Raw genomic sequence first — 19,385 nt, 5'->3', positions numbered from 1 at the left:
TGTATCGTAACATTTTCCTTTTTTACCTTAGCCATTTTGATCACCAACATGCTGAAAGACCTCAATGCACAGGAGAAAGACACCATCACATTTGAAGTGAATGTCAACTATGAGGGCATCACCTACAAGTGGCTCAAGAATGGTGTTGAGATTCCCTCCACAGACAGATGCCAGAGCCGTACCAAACAGCTAACTCACTCGCTCACCATCCGAAATGTTCATTTTGGTGATAGTGCAGAGTACAAGTTTGTGGCTGGTTCTGCTGCGTCAGCAGCAAAGCTTTATGTTGATGGTATGTTCTTATTTTTCTTCCATTTTCCAAAAAAAGGTTTTCCTGTATATTTCACAATCTAAGGTCTTATTTCTGTGCTTTGTGTTTTAGCTCGCGTTATTGAATTCACCAAGCATATCAAAGATATCAAGATTACAGAGAAGAAGAGGGCCACTTTTGAATGTGAGATCTCTGAGCCTAATGTTCAGGTGATGTGGATGAAAGATGGACAAGAGCTGGACATTTCCGAAAGGTACATCTTATTACCAGTAATATTAGACCTGGTGAAGATACTAATGGGTATCATAATAAACTAATCTTACCTATTCATCTGTGTCTAACTGTTATTACTAAATGCCTTGACAGATACACCGTATCCACCGAGAAATTCCTGCACCGTCTAATGATCCAGTCAGTCCGCATGTCTGATGCCGGAGAATATTCTGTTGTCGCTGGTGCAAGCGTGTCAAAGGCTTATCTCACCGTGGAGGGCAAAGATGTCCGCATTACAGAGCCTGCTGAGAAGAAAATGACGGTGAATATGAATTTGATACATTTTTATTTACAGAAAAAACACTTTTAATTATCATTTTAAAGATGATTAATATCATGATTCATTTCTAGGTTGTTGAGAAACAAAGAACGACGTTTGAGTTTGAAGTCAATGAGGATGACATTGAAGGTCGCTGGCTGAGGAACGGTGTTGAGCTCCAGTTTTCCGTTGAGCAGAGGTTTAGTTATGTTTGCATTAGAAAGCTCCATCGTCTGACCATCACTGAGACCTACAGAAGTGATGCAGGAGAATACACCTTCATCGCTGGCAGGAACAGGACCGTTGTGACACTTCATGTCAACAGTAAGTCAAACTTCATGGTATTGGTTTTATAGGAAAATATATTTAATTGCCCTACAGTATATCTGTGTAATAGTTACAGTAATAACTGCAGTTACATGTCCTTGCCTGTAGAGGGCATTGCATTGCCCTCCTACGAGAGTAGCAGCATAGTAGGTATGGACTATGCTGATAAGAGGATACAGTATGTCATTTTTTAATAGCTGGATTCAAAGTGATGACAACAATGGTTGTTCCTCAGTGTTGCATCTTTCTTCATCACATTTCTTATTTCATTTTTCTTTTCACTTAGTCCCTGAGCCACCTCAGATCATTAACCACATGCAGCCCCTGTCTGTGGAGGCCGGCAAACCTGCTCGCTTCTCTGTGGAAGTGACTGGCGTCCCCCAGCCCCAGGTGTTCTGGTACAAGAACTCCCAGGCTCTCTCCCCAGGCTTCAAGTGCAAGTTTCTGCGTGATGGGAATGAGCACTGTCTGCTACTCATTGAAGTGTTCCCAGAGGATGCAGCGGTCTACAACTGTGAGGCCAAGAATGAAGGTGGTGTTGCCACCAGTTCAGCTGCACTGAATGTCGAAGGTAACCATTACATTTTTGTGTGATAATAATGCCAAGTCAAAAGAAATGATGACATAACAGAAGAACAATTGTTGTCAAAAACTAGTTGTAAAAGTACACCATTCTTACAAATTTTATGCATTCCGTATATAATTATTTTATTGGACCAACCTTTTTATAGAGTGTTAAGATGACCATGATGTTTTTGTTAAGTCGCCGAAGATATTACCTCACAAATGAAGAACTGAAATGGTTTATTAATATAAGAAAGTTGCTAATTATTTTTCATTTCAGTTTCAGAAGTTGTTTCTCCTGACACTGGAGCTCCTCTGTCCCCACCTACCATCATCTCACCAATCAGCAACACCTCAACCACTGAGGGAGAGTCAGCCAGATTCCAGTGCAAAGTTACTGGAGAAGGTATTTTACATTGTTGGGATGAGTTGGAATAAAAACATGTTTTTGTGGGTGTAATGGGTGTAATTGTGGAAGTATACCTTTTGTTATTAGTTGTCCTATTGCATTAGAAGATGAGGCATGTGAACCTCTCCATAATAAAAAATGAATTGTATTATAAATCCTTGTTAAAAACATACTGTGATGTTTCAAGCAGAGATCTTCATCAGACGGAGCTAATTTGTCAGACATTCATTTTTAAGAGTATAATTTCAATTTATTTTGTATGTATGTATATTTGCTGACAATTATTATTAATAAATAAATACAAAATTATTCTAAAACGATATATCGTTTTTAAATCCAATCCTCCATTTGTAGCTCTGAAGATGTCCTGGTACCGTGGTGAGAAGGAAATTAAGCAGTCAGACTTCTTCAGGATTTCTACATTTGATGACACCTGCCAGCTGGAGATCAGCAGAGTCTTCTCTGAGGATGAGGGGGAATACACCTGTGTTGCCAGAAACGCAGGAGGAATGGTCACATGCTCTGCACGTTTGAAACTTGATGGTGAGTTTGCATACCTTTCTGTAACCAGATGGTTACCTATACCCGGAATAGATTCCAACTCTACTCTTGCTTATAGCTACACTTGGGTCGGGTAGGCTTCCTGTTTAGATTAAGACACCGTGGAGCCGGCATGAGATATGGCTCGGAAAACGTACCTGAATCCAGGGATGAGAAATGAGTTGTACTCCAAATTGTCCCATTCTCTCAACTGTTAAATTGAGAAGGTTGAACGACTGCTATTTAAACGGCGGTCGTTCAATCTTCTCAGTCTAACAGTTGAGATAATGGGACAATTCTGAGAAGAACGCATTTCTGGATTGTGGAGGCACATTTTCCAAGTCATATCTAGAAATATTATCATTTGTAGCCAAAGATAAGTAATTTAGCAGATAAATAACATCAATATATAATGTGATTTTGCAGTATCCTCTTAAATATGTAATTTTTTCTCTATGCACATGACTTTCACTAGAAATATACACACATGGATATGTGTATCTGTGTCCATCCATAAAAATGCTAATACTCAATTAATTGAACGTACTTCCTTTCAGGGCAAAAACAAACTATGGATATTACATCTGATTCTCAAAGGCATGTCTCATCCAGTCTTTCATCAAGCTTCTCAAGTGTAAAGAAGGAGCAAATTGCCCAAAGGCCCACTTTTATTCACCCAATAGAAAGCTGCGTCATTCAGCATGGTGAAGTGGCCAGGTTTCATGCTTGTGTGTCCAGCATGCCAATGCCAGAGATTAGCTGGTATCATAACCATCAGCCAATTAAGCCTATCAAAGATATTGTCTTTCATTTCGATGAGATGACAAACACTGCCACATTAATTATAGTCGATGCATACGCTGAGCATGCTGGACAATACACTTGCAAAGCAACCAATAAAGCCGGAGAGGCCATGTGCACAGCAACCCTTGCAGTAACCAAAGAAGGTAACTCGTTTTTTACCTTGAATTAGCCTTTGATTTTACAACACCGTGTAATTAATAATCTATTAATTTTCACAAAATTCCTTTCTCCAAACGACACCTCTCATTAAACCAACCAAACGACTTTCTTCTTCTTGGGAAAAGCCTTTTTGCTTCCCCATGTTCTATATAGTTTACTAACCACAATTTAAAATAGAATAGTATAAATACGTTAGTCACTTTTTTTTGTTCTAATCCCTAGATGGGTACATGCAGCTTGAGTAGAACACATTCTCTTCTTGTCATTCTTCTCTGTCACTCCTTGCTCTCCTTACAGCTTGAGTAGGTAGTACATTCTCCTTTTGTCATTCATCTATCACACTCCTTGCTGTCCTTGGTTGTGACATCCCTCTCAGCGATAGCTCTGTGGACTGTGCATGTTGTAGCCTATACCCTCTCCCTATTTGGACTTGTGTCTGACTGTCAAACTTTGCTTTGTTTGTTTATACCCCTGTTTGTACCACTGTTTTGTACCCTTGTTTGTACCATCAAAGTGGAAACGTTCAAATTATTGTAATCAGTTAAAGGGTTTGAGTTAAAATTGTTAGCATAACCTCTGAAAAGCATTTTTGTCCAGCAGGATATACCTTCAAGGAAATTACATCTGGGCTAAGCATTTAGTCCAAAATTGTTTCTTGAAATGAGCAATCTCAAAATGATAGACGGATCAATTCAGTATCTCATTTGATTGGCAACCATTTATCTGTAAGTTTGTAGAGCAAGGCTCTCACATACAGAGAGGGTGAAATTAAGCCAAAATGGAAAGGAATTGGTACCAATCATCATCAAAGATTATCATTTTAAATCACACCAACTCTTCATTTCCTTTACAGTAACCCATATGAAGGAAGAGATTGAAGCAACCATTGAGCAAGAAGCAAAAGGTAAGACTCATTTACACTCTTCATTACTGAAATGTACTTCATCAACCCCTTAGTTGACATGTACCTGAGCATATGGATAAGTGATTTATGAATGTTTACACTGCATGCAAGCAGAAAATGTTTTGAATGCAAAATGTTCATCTTATGTATTCTTCAATATCAAAATAATGTTATGTCCTTGTATTATGTGATTGGTTTTTGTACAGCAAGCACCGATTAAAACTGCTTGCTTTTAGAAGTTTTAGAAAAATGAGTTCTGGCATCTACCAATATTATCCTTTACGCATGAGGGTTCTTCGTGGATTGTAATGGATTCCCAAAAAAGGTGCAGGATGTGTATCTTTTAAAGTTTCCAGACCTCAGGAAATTATCCTTTAAAAGATATGGGAATAGCCACATCTTTTAATTGCTTCTTAAAGTGTATTGCATTTGGAACTCTCCCCTTGCAAATATTTCTTAGACTGGCTTGCAGATAGTGGTATGTGATTAATTGTTTGCTTCTAAAATAACATGATTATACCTGTAAACTATATTAGTTCGAATAAACGCCTTCTCATACAATTCTAGAGCTGCTTTACAAGTTTTACTTATTTGTATCATTGGAGAGTCATGTTTCTCATTAAATATTTTTTAATAATTTACCCTCATTCAAAGGATTAGAAAGGGCGTTTATTCATCTTTCTGCAAGTCAGGTAAGGAATATTTAGCTTAAGAATACACTAAGTAAAGCAAAAGCAAGCTTATTTTTTAAAAAGCAGAGCAGGTTATTTTGGAAATTATTATGCTTTTTAAGAAATTTATGTTTTGAAGAAATGCCCACAGAAGAAGGAACAAAACATCCAGCAATTTTCGTGTCAGAATCTTTAAAAAAGAATCAAGTCTTGCGTTTATTCGAACAAATATGGTGAGTGAAATTGTTTTTTTTATGGCTATGTGACTTGCTGCATGTACTTAATATTTTCATTAATATTCATTTTAAAAATTTGAATTTGAATATCTTTTTTTTTTACCCAGATGGAATTTTATTGAAAGTTTTTTTTTCTTTTTTTCAGAGTTGTTTTATAATAAAAGGACTGAATCCTGGGAGAACAGAGGACAGATTCGCAGAGCCGTTTCAGACACGGAGGACTTGGATCAAACAAACAATTCATTCATCAAATGGAATGGGGCTGATAACATTAAGCCATTTTTTATAAAAAAGCTGAAATTCCAGAATGTTCTTGAAGGAGAACCTGCTGCATTAAGATGCAGATTGGTAGCTTTCCCGATCCCAACCGTATTATGGTTTCATAACAATAGACCGATTCAGAAAGAACGTCGTCGTAGAATACGTACAGAGAGCACTATGCACATACACGCTACTAGTTTATTCATTGATAGTATCAAAGACAAAGACTCCGGCAGTTACAAAGTAATGGCTATTAACACAGAGGGGTCTGCAGAGTCCATAGCATCACTTCTGGTGTCAATGAGGGAAGAACAAGATGCCAATTATCTAAGCCATGTTAGACGGTCAACTAGACCTCATGGAAGCTTAGATTCGTTGGTTGATCAAAAAAAAGAGAAAAAGTTCAGGGTTGACCTGAGATGTGTTGGATCTCCATTTGATAAAAAGTCCAAACCGAGGGGCAGATCAAGATCTAAGGATGCGCCGGTTCGCACCTTGTTCTTCAGAAGCTTATCACCAACAAGAGGCAAAAGTAAAGAAAGTAATCTGAATGAAACCGCATCTGAACGAGCCCGCTCTCCACCGTCTATGTTTGGTGGAGAAAGGGTTAGTAGGTCTGAAAGGTTTAACGACAGACACAGTGACATCTACTGTGACAGACACACTGGCAGATTCAGCGACAAATTCAGTGACAGGTGCAGTGACAGATACAGCGATAGATTTAGTGACACAGAAAGCCTACATGGAGAAGTAAAAGTAAAGCTTGGCCTGTTACAAAATGCAGTCAAACAAAAAAAGAGGCTCTCTATGTCCACAATGTCATCATCAGAGTTTGACTTGGAGTCAAACGCAAGTGAATCTAGCTATGCAGATTATGTTGATCGATTAAGGGTCAAGAAGCCTGCCTCCTTACCTGGAGATTTACAGCAGGCTCGACCCTTTGAAAGATACAATAGAAATGATAAAGTTTCTGCAGAATTCTATGGTAGATATGACATAATTCCCACACATAGTGCTACGTCGACACAGCCCCATGTGAGGCATTCATTTGAACCTCAGTCTCGGTCTAGGGCCATTCAAATGTTGAAAAGTGAACTACCAGTGGCAGGAAAAGAAAAGGACTTTGAAACACATATGGATGAAAAGGCCCTTACTCCAGGGGAACCTCAACATGAGGTCAGATTAGAACAAAAGATAGGTGAGGACTTAGAAAATCAAGGTGCACACTACATAGGAAATCAAGGTGAGGAATATTTAGGAAATCAAAGTCGGTTTTCTGAAGACCTAAAGACAAAGATGGAGGGGAGATCTCCACACATTGCTGCACGGAGATCTCCAAACATTGCTGCATTGGATAACTTTTCTAGATCCAGCCCAATCAAACCACTGAAGGAAATACTTTCCAGTGAGACGATTATTACACAAGAGGATACTGTGAAGAGCACAGAACAATTTGAACATCCACCCAGCTCTGCGGAAAACCGCTATGAGAACATTGAAAGTGAATGTGAAGATAAACTTTTAGCCTTGAGGATTAGAAAATGGCAAAAGGGAATGCAGATGGACCAAGAGGAACAGTTTGAGAATGAAACAGACCATTCGACGGCAAGGGATTCGCCATACATGCGATCCGAAATGCATATTTTTGGGGAGGAGGTAGAGACAAAAACAGCAATAGAAACTGTCAGCGAGGAGAAGCATTGGGAAGAGCATCATATATCCCAGGAAAAGGTCCTCTTATCCCAGGAAAATGTTTATGGATTGAAGAGTGGAACTGAACAGAATTTGTCCCTTTCCCAAACCAAAGAGAAGAATGCCAGTGAGAAAACACAAGAAGAGCACCATGTATCCCGGGAAGATGCCCACTTAACAATGGAAGAGATCCACATACTCCAAGAAAATATTAATTCGCCAAAAGAGAGGCATGCCAATATTTATGGTGAGGAGCAAGGGAGAAAAACTGCAACAGAAACTGAGGCATTCACTTCCCTGCATTTGCCCTGTTCTCCAAAAGAGAGTCATGCAGAGAGTAGTGTGGAAAAAACTTGGGAAGAGCACCATTTATCCCTGGAAAATGTTGTCCCTTTCCAGAATTTGCCCCTTTCCCAAATAAGGAGTGCCAGTGTTAACAAAACCGGAGAAGAGCACCTTTTATCTCAGGATAATATTTATGGATTGAAGAGTGACAGTGAACAGAATTTGTCCAGTTCCCAAACAACAGACAGACGTACCATTGAGAAAACCCGAGAAGAGTACCTTTCATCCCGAGAAGAGCGCCACCACTTATCACGGGAAGAGCTCCGCTTATCCCAGGAAAATATTTCTGGATTGAAGAGTGAAAGTGAACAGAAATTGCCCCGTTCCCCAAGAGAGAGACGTACCAGTGTGAACAAAAAAGGAGAAGAGCACCAGTTATCCCAGGAGAATATTTCTGGATTGAAGAGTGACAGTGAACAGAATTTGGCCCATTCCCCAAGAGAGAGGCGTGCCAGTGAAAAGAAAACACGAGAAGAGCACCATGTATCCCAGGAAGGACTTCACTTATCCTGTGAAGAGCTCCACTTATCCCGGGAAAATATTTATGAATTAAAGAGCGAAAGTGAAAAGTTTGGGAGTGAGGAAGAGGCTCTGGCACATCGAATCATGAAATGGCAGCAAGACGTTTTGACTGAGCAGGAGAAAGCTGTTGACTTGGATTCTGATTGGGTTGGTGCGGATTACTCACACTATGTTGCTAGAAAAAGGTCTGAATCAAAAATGGCTGCTGAGGGCACTGCTCTTGGATCAACCACTCACTCTGAGGCAGATTCAGCGAGAAGAAGAAAGCCTTCCCCGGAAAAGACAGACTATGAAAAATTCCTGAATGAGGATGTCCCTCATGATTTCAGAGATGAGAGAAGGTCCACACAAGAAAAGACAGTAAACAAACATGTCCTTACTGAGAAGGATATTGCTCCTGAATATCGATATGACAGCACCTCACCAGAAAAGATGGCAGATGAAACGTTCCTGACTGAGGATGCCCCTCATGAGTACAGATATGTAAGTATAAAGTCTTCTGCAGAAAATACAACAAAGGAAATGCTTCTCCGTGATGATACAGCCCATGAAGGCCCAAAAAGGCCTTCTCCAGAAAAGATGACAAAGGAAATGTTCCTGAGTGAGCATGCCCCTCATGACTACAGGTATGAAAGAAGATCTTCGCCAGAAAGGACAGCAAAGGAGAAGTCCCAGAGTAAGGATATCCATGATTTCAAAGATGAAAGTTTCCTGTGGCCCCCTCCTCCACAAACTGTTATTGATGAAACAAGGTTGCAGACCGAAAGTGAGTATTTTGTGAGCGAAGAGGAAGCTTTGGCTCAGCGCATCTTAAAATGGCAAGAAGACGTTCTCACTGAACAAGAAGAAGCTGTTGAATTAGAGTCTAACTGGGCTTTGGCTGAACATTCACAACACCCAAAGAAAACCGATGCCAGTGGACCCGATGCAGGTCACTCTATTGAACCTGTGAAAGAATGCTTACCTGTGAGAGAACCCTCCCCTATGAGACAATATCACATTGGTCAGCATGAAAGTTCCTTTTTTGAACCAGCCTCTTATCAGAATGAGAAGTCTCATACAATGTCATTTGGGTCCTCACCTGTGAGAGAACGCTTGCCTGTGAAAGAGCGCTCTCCAATTAAAGAGCGCTCTCCTGTGAAAGAATCCTCACCTATGAGACAACATCGAATTGGTGAGCTTGTCTCTCAAGAGGATTGGGCTATGGCTGAACTTTCACAACACCATCGTCAGAGAACTTATGCCAGTGGAGATGATGCCAATGACGGTCCTTCTTATGAACCTGTTTCTCATCATATAGAGAAGTTTCATCAAATGTCACTTGGGTTTCACTCACCGGTGAGAGGGTCCTCACCAGTTAGAGGGTCCTCACCAGGGAGAGAACCCTCACCTGGTAGAGAGCCCTCCCCTGGCAGAGAAGGCTCACTTGGCAGAGTTCGATCACCTGTGAAAGAAGCCTCACCTGGTAGAGAAGCCTCACCTAGGAGAGGCCGTTCACCTTTGAGAGAACATCACATTGGTCAGCATGGTTCTCAAGCCGAAGTTGGTGCAGAAGGGCCTTCCAATTGGGAATCCGACTTAAGACCTGATGAAAAAGAAAAAGTGTCTATGAGGACCACAGAGAGGAAAGAAGAACACAGAGAAATGCTATCAAAAGATGACCTTCACCAAATGGACATGCATCAGAGGACAAAGGAATTTGATAAGACTTCACAGAAAACATCACTACCTATCTTTGTGAGAGAAATCTCATCCATGAAAGTAAAGAGGGGAGAGATGACAGACTTTAAATGTCGTTTCCGGGGAGACCCTCAACCAACTGTCACTTGGCTCAAAGATGACCAACCAATCAGTCAAAACCCAGACTTTGATGTTCTCATTAAATTGAATGAAACCACATTAACCATCTACTATCCGACTATATACCATGAGGGGACATTTAGTTGTGTTATCACTAATACATTTGGAAAGTCAACCTCCTCTGCCACACTCGAAGTTACTGAGAGTGAGCAATTAAGAAAATCACCATCGCCGGTGGCCTCGCGTAAAGTGAAAGTGACAACAGATTATGAAATGAGTGAAGAAGATGTTGACCAAATGATTGACGAGGAACTTGAATCATACATAGACGTTGAAACGGATGAGAAATCCTTTCTACAGGTGCCTCAGGCTGTCTTGTACAGACCTCGTGCTTCAGACTCACAATATTCTACTTCTAATGTCGAGATCAGGATCACTGCTCCAACACCAGTCCCATTCGAAATGATTGAAAAAGACACAGAGATGTCTGAGGACGATGGCAGTTCCCATCCTATGAAACACAAATTCACATTCTCCTATGATCCAAGTGATGCCGCTAAGGTAGTCAGTAAATCTGAGAACATAAGCTCTTCAGAAGGCCAAACCAGTAAGGTTGAAAGCAGTTCTGATGTGTACTTCCAACCAGCTGTTGCTGTTGCTGGATCTTCTGAGGTAGAAGCAGCCATGGCTGGTGAATGGGAACAATATATACTATCTGGAAATTCAGAAGATTTGAGGCAGTCCCCTCTGAGTGATACTGGTGATATTACTGACCAGGCATTGATGCTGACTTTGGACAGAACTTTAGGTTCTCACAGTCTTAAAAAGACTGTTCCAAAAGTAACTAAACCAAAGCAAAGTGTTTCAAAAGAAGCACCTACTGTTACTGGGTGTGGTCGGCAATCATCTGCTGCAGTAGTCGAAACGTCACATATTAAGCAGGCATTTGAGACACCTGTGTTGTCAGAGGCACCTGCATTGTCAGATACCACTGTTCATGAAGTAAAAAAGTCGACAGAGTCATATTTCCCTGAGGATATCCCAGAAGTATCAATCCATCCCGAACAGGATGATATGTCATTGGTAACTAATGTTGTGGAAGGAACTCCACTGCAGGCCAAACAAGACACTATATTAGTAGAAGGTAGTTATACACACATTTCGAGAGAAAGGTCCATTTCCCCCAAAAGTGGACCAGAGGTTGTCTTACTAGAAGGTAGTAATACACAAATTTCGACCAAAGCGAAGACAGTCTCTCCAAAAAGTGCCCCTGAGCATGGCCAGACCATGTCTACTACTCAGGAGGAAGACAAGGAAATCTGTATGATTTCAGGAGAAACTGTTGAGGAAGCTGGCGTAATTGACACCCATGGTGACCTAAAACACTTTGTTCCCCTCTCAAGTGTAGCAGAGGTGCAGGAGTCACCAAAACTGGTCAGACCTGAGGCAGTTAAGGCAGTAAGGACTAGCCCTTCTCCAGAAAGTATAGGACCTGGTGTGATAGATGAAAGTATGAAAGAGGACAGTGAAAGTGCATTTGTTAGTACTGGCAGTAGCTTCATTCCTTGTGAGAAAGTCCCAGTGTCGGAGACCCCAGATGATGTTTCAGCGTCAGTCGGTAATGAGGTTGTAAAGCCAAAAAGATTATCTGGCTCATTTGCTGCTCCAGAAGTTCAGAGATTGGACACTGAGTCTTCTGATCGCGAGGACATGACTCATATGAATGAAAATATGTCTATCTTTGAACGCTCAAAGGGTAGCGCATTTGTCAGTGTTAGTGGGGCACGTAGTGAAATTGTTAGTGAAAAAACTGCAGAGGAAAACGAGGAACATGCTGATGCTGAGAGTGGTGAGCATTCAGAGATTTCAAACTCAGTGAGTATTAAGTTCAAAGAAGATGGTTTTACAGATGATCTTGCTGCACAAGGTTCACAACAGCAAGCAGAGGCTAAACCAGACAGTGCTTATCTAAGTACGGCTGACAGTCAAGGTGCTACAGGTTTAACCTCACTTGAAGAGGAGGCAGTGACCTTCAGTACTGTTTATGACTACTACAACCCACCAACTGAGTGGGGCAGACCCTTATCACCAGAGTCAGAGATGTCCATTGAGTGTGGTAGCACATTTAGTGAGGAATTAACAGAAATCGAGCGGTTCTATACGCCAGCTTCTTCAACTGAAATTTCGCAGCTCCCGAAATCTCCCGAATCTTTCCACACTCCTGAAACTGAAACTCCAGCAGGTTATATGACCCCTAATGAGTATGCCTTCTCTCCTCTTGAACATAAAAGAACATCTACTGACTTCAGTGAGAGGTTATTTTCTCCTGCTAAGTTCTTGAGGTCACCTGATGATGAGGGAATTGAGACAACTCCACCTGCATTTAGCTTAGAGGAAGGAATCTTCCTCTCAGAGCGTGCCCTTGGCCTTGGAGGACTACAGGAAAAAGTCCAGGGAATCCCTCCGGCTTTCCTCAAACCTCTCACCAAAAGGAGAGTTTTTGAACAAGATTCGTTATCGTTTTACGCTGAGGTATTTGGGTTGCCTTCACCTGAAGTGAAGTGGTTTAGAAACAAAACCCAGCTTGTTGCAGAAGAAAGGATTACAATGGACAGAGATGGTGACAATATCACACTTTTTATTCAAAACATTACGAAAGCTGATCAAGGTGAATATATTTGCGAAGCTGTTAACTATGTAGGAGAGGCAAAAAGCGTTGCACTAGTTGTAGTTATATCCAACGAGGCCAGATATATGCCCCCACCACCAGCAGTCACCCACCAGCATGTGATGGAGTTTGATGTTGAGGAAGATGATGACTCATCGAGGTCTTGCTCCCCTCAGGAGATTCTATTAGAGGTGGAGCTGGATGAAAATGAGGTTAAAGAGTTTGAGAGACAGGTGAAGATAATTACCGTCCCAGAATACACCGCTGACAATAAAAGTATGATAATATCACTCGATGTTCTCCCGAGTATGTACGAGGAGAGTGGAGTTGACTTTGTAACGCAAGAAAGGGATGATTTGAAAATAGCTTTTGAGGTTACAGAAATGCCACCACGCTTCATCAACCCAATTTGTGATATGGAAACCCCCGAAAATACAACTGTAATGTTTGAGTGTTCTCTGATGGGAATTCCCTCTCCCATAGTATCATGGTTTAAAGGTAACAAAAAGATCCCTCACGATAACAAGAAATACTTGTACTCATCTGATGGAGACAATCATTTCCTAAAGATCAGGAAAGCCAACGCTCATGATAGTGGAATATACACCTGCAGGGCCATCAATGTGGTTGGGGAAACTCTTTGCAGGGCATCTCTTCTTGTGTTGAATCCTAAAAGCTTTATAGGGAAAACAAGAGGAAGAGAATTGACAGCTGTGTCTCTTGGTAGTGCTAAAGTTCAGCCTCAAAAGTTTGACTTGGTTGTTGGGAATGAGTTTGACGGTGAGCAGGCATCAGAAATAGAGCTGGAATTTGAATTTGAGCAGGAAGCTGATGAATCACAAAAGGCTGTTAGACTCGTAGCCATGACAGACAATGAGATGAGCGAGCAGGGAGAGAAATATGTCAGTATAAATTTTGATGTTTTCGCAGAGCCCGCCAAAGACGATAAAATAGAATTCAAAGGAAAGTCATCGGAATTGTGTAGTTTCCAGTTTCAAATGACTGAAACTCCACCAAAATGCATTGTTCCTTTGACAAACGTCACTGCAGCAGTAGGAACTCCAGTGGTCCTCCAGTGTTTAGTTAATGGTAAACCTCATCCCACTGCTGAATGGTACAAAGACGGGGATCCAGTGAAAGAAACTAGGTACATGATCCAAGAGAAAGCATCTGGACATTTTAATTTGATCATAACAAATGTCACTAAACATGATGCTGGAGAGTACAAGTGTCTCATCCAAAATAAATCTGGATATACTGAAACAACTGCTTTGTTGAAAGTGTTCTAATCTCTTCATGTAATTTGTTTTCATGTGGATGTTGAACTCAATTAAGCAATTGTATGTTCGAAAAGTAGCTTTTGTTAATTATTCTGAGATACACGCGAAAGGTTTTCTGAAATTAGGTGTAGATCTTATTTAATGTGTATAGTGTGTAATTACTTCACACATAAGAGTAATTATAAATGTTATATAATCATGTTTGGTATGTTTGAATGTTGAATGTTTGCTTTTCAAAATAGTAGAACAAAAGTTAATGCTTATAGTTTTATTTAACGTGACAACATGTATGAATACTTACCACCCATGTGTAATCAAAACATTGTTATCAAGACATTTGTGTTAGGCCCAAAATGTCCAATGTTTTAATATTTCAAATGAATCATATAATTGAATATATAGTCATACATAATATAACAAATACAAAAAACTCTGGGACTTATCTAATTGATCACTGGGGATTTCTCGGACCCAGATCAAGCGTAGTCCTGAACGAAAAAGCATGCTCAATGGAGAACTGGGGATCCAATTCCCAGTGTGTAGTGTTGAAGTTGGAATTGACATTAGGGTAAACAGCATGACTGTCCGCCCCAGCACCTTTGTTATAGTTTTTATTTTGTGGCCGAAATGGAGGTGAGGTGCGTAAAGCAGTGTGGTAAAAATCATAATTACAGGTCATATTCTGCTGTTCTATCGCGCGTGCACTGATGTCAGGAAAAACAGTGGGCGTTGTTTTCAATAACGTTGTTGTTGTAATATCCCAAATGGATGTGGCAGTTTCACCATTAAGGGTTCCAGCTTTAAGAAGTGCATGTAAAATGATCAATTATCAATGCAACCATGATAGTTCCATCTTAACACGATGCTGTACAATAAGTGATGTGCAGAATTTAAACATTTTCTTTGTGAATGAGTTTCTGATAATATTTTGTTTCTTTTGGTTAATGATTTAAAAAATATTTATATTGTACACAAAAAAATGCAACATCTAACACAATTTTAATCTAATATTGAATGTGCTATTGTAGAGTTTATTTTTTCATTAGGTCTACAGTGGCAAAGTACATCCATTCAAAATAAGGCCTTGGGGTTGGCTGTAAAATTACATTTTTAAAAAGGATATGTTCATTATATACATTATATGTGCTGTAAATATGTGTTTCACTGTATGTTTGAGGCAATTGTATTCTTAATGAATACTGTATATTTGGGCTTATAAAAGATTTACCAATTTGACTGATCACAAAAAAGTATGACAGAGTATTCATTTGGAAATGGGAGTAATTGAAATTCATGATTTGTTTGTACAGAAATCACTTCAGTTTGTCTCTAACAGTGTTTATTTATGTATAAATAAAATAGTTATATACTGATGTATTTATTGTATGGTGTTTTTTTATGTAAATTAATGTTTATGTCAACCTTTAATCTTTTGCAGCGGACACACAGTTGACCAACATAACCCTGTCTTTAATGGACATTTTATCTCAATCTTACAAATTATTTTTTACACAGAATATTCTAGGTCGACTGTGACGACAGTGGAAGAAGAACAAGAATCCTACACCACTGGCCTTCAGTTACCTCAAACATCCAAAACACTTGAACTCCAGCCAGAGTCTAAATACTATTCTAGTACTTTAGAGGATAAAAAAGAAAAGCCTATATTTTTGACCCAACTCTCACCAGCAGCTGTCAATGTTGGGGAGTCAGCAAGATTTACTATCACAGTATCTGGCCTTCCAAAGCCTACTGTTCAGTGGTTTCATAATGGGAGAGTCATTACTTCTTCATCAATTTACAAATTGGTTCAAGAAAAAGATGAGTATACCTTAATAATATCTGAGGTAAAAACAGACTATAAAGGCGAGTACACTTGTACAGCTAGCAATAGATTTGGCCAGACAACCTGTACTACTTACCTGGAGGTAAGTAAGAGAGCTTCAACTACAGCTGAGCAATGGGTGGAAAAAATGTTCAAAGCCACTGTCCAACCTCCAAATTTCACTAGCCAAGTCAAACCTATAAAATGCCAAGAGGGAGGTGAGGCTTACTTTAAATATAAAGTAACTGGTGATCCAATACCAGATGTACAGTGGTATAAAAGTGCTCGTCAAATTCAGCCTGGTAAATACTGCATTATAGTGAACAACCCAGATGGCTCTGGCTTCATCAACATGAAGGGCATTCAACAGCAGGACAGTGGTCTCTATACATGTAGGGCTTCCAACCCATCTGGGGAGGCCTCTTGTAGTGCTGACCTAATTGTTTTCAAAGAGCCTATCTCTGTATCTCAGCGTAAGGAACCCATGGTTGTTCAAAAAGGTTATAAAGTATCCATGACTGCTGAACAAGCTACAGAGTCCCGCTTGTACGAGGTCAACCTTCCCGGAGAGACCAGGGCCAGAGATCAAGCAGGACATCAGATGGTGTACACCATTGGCACCGAGGACAGCCAGGTTGTTTCCAGTGAGCAAGTACAAACCCTTAGAGAGTTGGATATGTCAGCAGCTACGGTCCAAAGAGAAAGGGTCACCCACCAGGCTGCAGTTCTGCAGTCACATGAGGTACAAGAGAGAGTGTCTGTGGGTGTCACTCGTCCACCTGAGGTTTCAGTAGTTTCTACGAAACAACACCGTACGGCTCCCTTTCATACATCTGCTGTTCAGGATAGCCCACAGCTCACAGAGCGGCACTGTGACCGTATCCAAAGCCCAGTAGTCATAGAGCTGCAGTCTTCAAAAGAGAAGCGTTCACAATTAATGTCTGCCACTTCCGAGGAGATAACCACCTTGGCGAGTGTAAGCACAGAGATGTCAGGTGAAAGGAAGACAGATAAAGTAAAGCCAACCTCCGAGCCAAAACATCTTGTCAGTAGTCATCTTGTTGAATCCCAACTGTCAATTTTAAAAGAACGATCGCAAGAAATTCCCAAGCCACAGGAGGAAAAAAGTTACAAAGTCAAAGAAGGCATTAAGATATTGTATTCCGCCATGTCAACTGAAAAACAGATGATTCCTGAGGGCCATACCACAGATGTGCCATCTTCTGACTCTGCTCTACAATCTTCAGTGACAAAAGAATCGCTCAAGCCAATCTTAGCCTCAGTTTCTGAGACAAAACAAACCTTATCAAAAGAGACTAAATTTACCATGCAGAGGCCAGAGGCAGAAAAGGCTCTCCTTCGTAAAGATTACATTATGAAATCTGCACTGACAGCTGAGGAAAAGCAGATCTTACAAGCTGAACACACAAAACAAGTGAAGAGTTTAGAAAGTGCGACCTCATTATTTTCTCAGGTAGAAGGTGAACAGGTACTGCATTTGCAGATCATTAGAGATCAGGATATCCTACCATCTGAGGAACCATTTACTTGTCAGAAACCAGCTGTAGAACAAGCAGGTGCCAGGAAAAGCCCTACTCTTTTACATACAGTAACCCACGATGAACGGATATCTGTCACTTGCGAAGATACGACTGAGTTTGAGGCCAAGAGAGACACAATGACCATTCAGCCCCAAAAACAAGCCCCTACCCCATTACATCTTCAGTCAGTTCATCCGGGAGGTGCCTTAACCAAAGAGGGAATTATTACCATTGAAAAGCCAGCCCAACAGACAGCAACACAGAAGCAGGAGAAAGCCAGAAAACACGCAGCATCCTCAGAGGAAAAAAGGGGGCTTAGCGCAGATTATTCCAAAGATCTTGATGTGTCTGTGACAGGAGTTCAGTCAAAGCTTAGAACAGAACCCAGACCACAGAACATTCTTCAGGTCACATCAAAGCCCATGCAGATATCCAAAGAAACACCATTTACTAGTGATGCCAAACAGCAGCGTGCATTAATCCAAAAAGAAGATCGTTGGAATATCATGCAAGTTACAAGTGTGGCAGATAGTCAAGCGTTAGAGGAGGGACATACTGAGAGTTTGACAGCTGTTGACACATTTACATGCAAATCCGAAATAGAGCCTAAAGTACCTACTGAGCCCATACAAATAGAGGAGAAGGCGATCGCAACTGAGAGTAGTGTACTTCTAAAAGCAACAGAGCAAGATTTTGCCATCCAGATACAGGAAGGACAGTCTGTTAGACAGTCAATAATGATGGATGAAAAGCGTATATTGATTGGGGAAATGTCTCAGCAAATTACCAAATCAGAGTCAGCAAAAGTTAGCCTTAAAACTCAGCACAAAATGGCTGTTTTCGTTTCAGAGTCTGGAGAAAGTCGAACTCTTCCAAAGGAGCTCACATTTGTTATTCAGATTCCCAAACCAACAAGTTTGGACATCAGACATCAGTTGAAAGATGCACTTCAGTCTGCTGTGGCTCTTGATCAGCCACTTATACTAGCAGACGTTGTTGGAAGTTTAGAGGCTACTGAGGTACAGGAAGTGAAGGTACTCAAGGAACCTAGGCGTGCGATGTTCACTTATCTTATCACAACACCAGGTGCCCCTATGGAAATAACACTTGCTTTTGAAGGTCAGTACCCCAAGACTGCAGATCTAAGGACTGAACTCCAGGCAGCTTTCTACTCAATGATCTATCACGAGCAGCATGTTCTTACATCTGAGCAACCTGGCACACTGCAAATCGACAAGCCCCAAAGACTAAAGGTTAGCAGTGCATCCTCCAAAGAAATATTGTCATCTGTAGTTGAGACAGTAAAAGTAGCAGAAAGTGTAGTTGATTTCACAACACCTAAATCTCAGGCTGCTAAACGAAAGACAGAATCTCGGGCTACACATGAAACAGCAACAGCTGAGGAACGTATTGTGGTGCAAGAGTCCAAAGTAACTCAATCCAACTTGGGCGGTCAAGTAATGGAAGTTACTACAGAATCACATGCTGAGTTTGGACAGACAGTACAGGTGGCCAGACAGGAGGTTAGAACTATGACTGTAAAAGGTTATGAGAGAGATGTAGGTATGGTTGATATCACCACCGATATGCCCATGACATCCATTCCAACTGAACAGTCTTTAGATGTACTCATCCAAAAAGAACACAGGGAGGAATTTATTTCAGAAGAGGTCAAAAAATCTAAACCTCAAGGAAATGTAAACGATTATCCCATTATTGAAACTTTCCTTGAGGACATTACCACAGAGGAGCATTGTAAGGTTACATACACTGTGACAGTAAAGTATGTTACAAAAGCTAATTGGCTTTTCAATGGACAAATAATTAAATCTGGCAAAGAGTTCAAGTGTTCTAAAGAACATGACACATACACACTTACAATCATGAAAATTATCAAGGAGAAGCACGAAGGAGAATATGTCTTTGAGGCTGTGAATGAAGCTGGAAAGACCACAACATCATCAAGACTCACAGTTGTCTCGAAAGGTTGGATAATGGGGATAGTTTTATTGTTACTCGTCACCATACACATAA

The 19,385-nt window shown here is 40.6% G+C and overlaps 1 protein-coding gene across 1 annotated transcript in view; it reads left to right on the top strand.

Annotated features, from left to right (window-relative positions):
* LOC112239048 (titin) overlaps positions 1-19,385 on the top strand; it is a 176,769-nt gene that overhangs the window by 24,291 nt on the left and 133,093 nt on the right. The window contains 10 exon segments of the mRNA XM_042320092.1: positions 32-292; positions 383-524; positions 638-806; positions 896-1,127; positions 1,417-1,701; positions 1,975-2,100; positions 2,458-2,646; positions 3,201-3,590; positions 4,460-4,510; positions 15,501-19,337. Coding sequence (XP_042176026.1) covers positions 32-292; positions 383-524; positions 638-806; positions 896-1,127; positions 1,417-1,701; positions 1,975-2,100; positions 2,458-2,646; positions 3,201-3,590; positions 4,460-4,510; positions 15,501-19,337 — 5,682 coding nt within the window.

Source organism: Oncorhynchus tshawytscha, linkage group LG03 (genome assembly GCF_018296145.1).
Source record: "Oncorhynchus tshawytscha isolate Ot180627B linkage group LG03, Otsh_v2.0, whole genome shotgun sequence".
In the NCBI taxonomy this organism is placed as follows: Eukaryota; Metazoa; Chordata; class Actinopteri; order Salmoniformes; family Salmonidae; genus Oncorhynchus; species Oncorhynchus tshawytscha.
The sequence above is the reverse complement of the archived record's forward strand: the minus strand, read 5'-3'. Positions and strand labels throughout refer to the sequence as shown.